This window comes from Trachurus trachurus, assembly GCF_905171665.1.
Source record: "Trachurus trachurus genome assembly, chromosome: 14".
NCBI lineage: Eukaryota > Metazoa > Chordata > Actinopteri > Carangiformes > Carangidae > Trachurus > Trachurus trachurus.
The window spans coordinates 12,875,224-12,878,435 of record NC_139903.1 but is presented as its reverse complement, the minus strand read 5'-3'; the positions used below and the strand labels follow the sequence as shown (position 1 = coordinate 12,878,435).

The 3,212-nt window shown below is 48.6% G+C and overlaps 1 protein-coding gene across 1 annotated transcript; it reads right to left on the bottom strand.

The window, feature by feature from the left end:
• Positions 1 to 593: 593 nt before the first annotated feature.
• Positions 594 to 2,897, bottom strand: LOC310997358 (oligodendrocyte-myelin glycoprotein-like; the record flags this gene model as incomplete). The annotated part of the gene is made up of 2 exons (XM_083987033.1): positions 594 to 1,971; positions 2,890 to 2,897. The coding sequence occupies 2 exons, from the start codon at positions 2,895 to 2,897 to the stop codon at positions 594 to 596; spliced, it is 1,386 nt and encodes a 461-aa protein (XP_083843159.1).
• Positions 2,898 to 3,212: the final 315 nt, after the last annotated feature.

Genomic DNA, 3,212 nt, shown 5'->3' with positions numbered 1-3,212 from the left:
CAAGCAGGCGGTCATCAAGGACGTCTACGAAAATGGGCAGAAGCATCATGAGGAGTAAAATTGAGCTTGGAGTGTCATTAAGAAATATGGCCAAGAAAACATCTGTCAAATTCAGCCAACAGCTGTAAAAACATGGACAAAAATGAAAAGACACACAGCTGTTTATGCACGGGCTATGATATGTACCAGAGCACTCCTCATTCCAAATAAATAGACAGACCGTAGTTGCAGACTACATTCAGTTATATAATAAACCGGTTACCTGAATGTATAGTGCCATCATGTGCTTAGCTATATTCATTACAATGTAATTCTTGAAATCAGTAACACTGGATTGTGGGGGATAAGCGGTATTATAAAAAGTAAAAGCATTGTTTTTTCTTTTCAAGAATAATTATAAAAGAAGCAACATACCACAGCACAGCAGGAATTGTGACACTTAATGTTAAAGCCTATAATCTCTTCTGTTAATGGCCTGTTTTGTGCTAGAGAATGTAATGGTAATGTACAAACAGTAGTAAAACAGTCACCAGTGTAGTGTGTGTGTGCTGTAAACTGACACTGAGCTGTCATTGTGTTTTCCCATGTCTGCCTCAGAGGACGTGTTGAAGAAGGAAGGAAGACAGAAGGAGAGACAGTGAGGAGCAGGTAGCAGGGCCCGGGCTGCTGTCGCTGCTGATGACGGACTGATTCTGCCTCCTCACACTTCTTGTGCGAAGCGTGGTTGTTTTCTTCGTCTGGACGGAGGGGCTTTCTGTTGTGTAGAACCGGTCTGTGGCCAGCGTTATAATGTGAGATTCAGTAATGACACTGTCTGAAAAAGAGGATGTGTCTGCGGTGTAGGGTGAGTCACTAGGTGAGTCTTTTTTCGAGGCAGAAAGGAGGTGGGTATCATTATGGATCATGTGATCGGTGGCACCCGGGCTTCCATTTGCAGAAAGGTGATTAATAGTTAGGTGCGTGCCTGTGCTTTTGGGTGACATGGTGGAGAGGCCGATGGGCGTGGCGGTCGTGGGGTGGTGCTGTGCGTTTGGGGTACTTAGCAGAGCAGAGTACCACCATCCAGTGACACTGGCACCAGGCGGCAAGGAGCTAACGTCCTGGGCGCTGGCAGCCAGTGGGGGTAGGTTGTAGGAGGCAAAGTGCCACCCTCCAATTCTGCCAGGCCGTGCCCCTCCACAGACCGACTGGGTGTGGCAGGGGCAGCCCAGCACCCGGGCAGGGGTGTGCTGAGACCAGGAGAGCAGGTAGGTGATGTCGTCATAAAGGTGACAAGCCCATGGGTTGTCGCCCAGAGTGATGACTCTGAGTGATGTTATCTTGTCCAGCACTCCAAAGGGCAGCGTGGAAAAGCGGTTAGCATGCAGGTAGAGGTGGCTTAACCTGGGAAGTCGGTCCAGAGAGCCTGGCAACACCCTCAAAAGCAAGTTATGAGACAGGTCAATAGCCTCCAGGTGCATTGGCATGTTGGTGGGCAAAGTCCAAAAGTGATTATGGCTTAGATTCAGGGTGCACAAGTTTATCAGCGTATTGTTGATGAAGATGGCTCTCTCCAGCTTGTTGTTGGACAGGTCGAGCACTCGTAGATTCCACTGGTAGACCGTGTCGTTCTTGTCCAGCAACTGGAAGCGGTTGGAGGCGGCGTAGAGCTGCCAGAGGGAGCGAGGCATGCCGGCGGGCAGGTGGCTCAGCCGGTTGTGTGACAAATCAAGGACGCGGAGATGGGTGTAAGTGGTGAGAAGACCGTCCAGGTTGTGAATTCGGTTGTGGGATAAGTTGAGGGAACGCATGTTGTGCTGCAAGCCGTCGGGCAATTGCCTGAGACCTCTCCAGGAGCAGTCGACCTCCCTGTGGCTGCGGCTGCAGGAGCACATGGAGGGACACACGGCTAGGACGTGCAACCCTAGCAACAACACGAGCAGCAGTCCCAGAAGGGCCTCATTAGGGGAAAGCTTCAGGAGCACATGTCTGCTAAAAAAGAAAGACAAGGGAGGGGGACAAGAATATTAGTGTGTTTGTCTTCCAGGGCATCCTCTCCCTGCAGGAGGCACACTGTGAAAGCAAAAGTGAAACCTGCGGTGTGCCTCGACAGTCAACACAGACAGGACATCAACATTTCCTTGAAGGAGAGGCACAGTAACCGCAGAAGGCTGTAAATAAAACCGGTTTCATTTTTTGTTATAGCTCCACCCTTGGCAAGAATCTTTTCTCTCCCTCTCTCTCTATTTTTCTCATCTCTTGTGTATATGCATGCTGCACGCACACACACACACACACACACACACACACACACACACACACACACACACACACACACACACACACACACACACACACACACACACACACACACACACACACACACACACACACACACACACACACACACACACACACACAAGGGGGCTATCCAAAGTTTCCTGCACATCACTGCATTGCTCACGTGCCAGATTCTGCAGACATGCTTTAAGGGTTGCTGTAGCAGCATCCTTTCTATATCCACTATTAGTGGTGGGCTGCAGTACGCCCTTGTCTGTGACTGATAAACATTTGACCTGATCTGGTCGGGGATGATATTCTTGTCTATTTAAACATATCAGTCATCAAAGGACGGGAAATCCCTGTGGTCATTTTCCTTGGCATCAGTTTTGCTTGTTCAGTCATCAGTGGTTGTCAGTGCAGTCAGTCCCATGCTCTCAGAGGACGGGAACTAGCTCAATAGATGGGTTTTTATTATTGACTCCACAGAGAACTCATGCATCAGCTGCTCTGCACAAAACACAGCCAGGAGTGCTACACTGCTGAAACTGCAGTATACTGTATATCAGCCAGGGTGCGGCAGAATGAAAAAGAAAGAAAGAAAGACTTTAAAATTTGTCCATAACTTACCTCCTCATCTTATCATTCCAGTCACTTTTCTCTGCTGCTTTTTGCTGTCCAGCCCTTCTCCTCTCCTGCTCTCAAGCTCAGGACCAGCTGCTGCTCTGCTGAAAGTGATTTTTTTTTCTTTCTATGCCTGAATGCCCCCCGAAAGAATTTGACCCTTGCTCACTTGTCCACTGCAGGTTTTTCTTTTTTTTTTTTCTTTTTTGAGGTTGCCCTCACAGTTGGTCCTTTTGTCCTCCTTGAAGAACAGAGAGTTGAAATTGTCTCTTATATGGATCCGGGTTAGCGCGATCAGGCACTGCAGACTCTGGATTTACTCTGTGCTG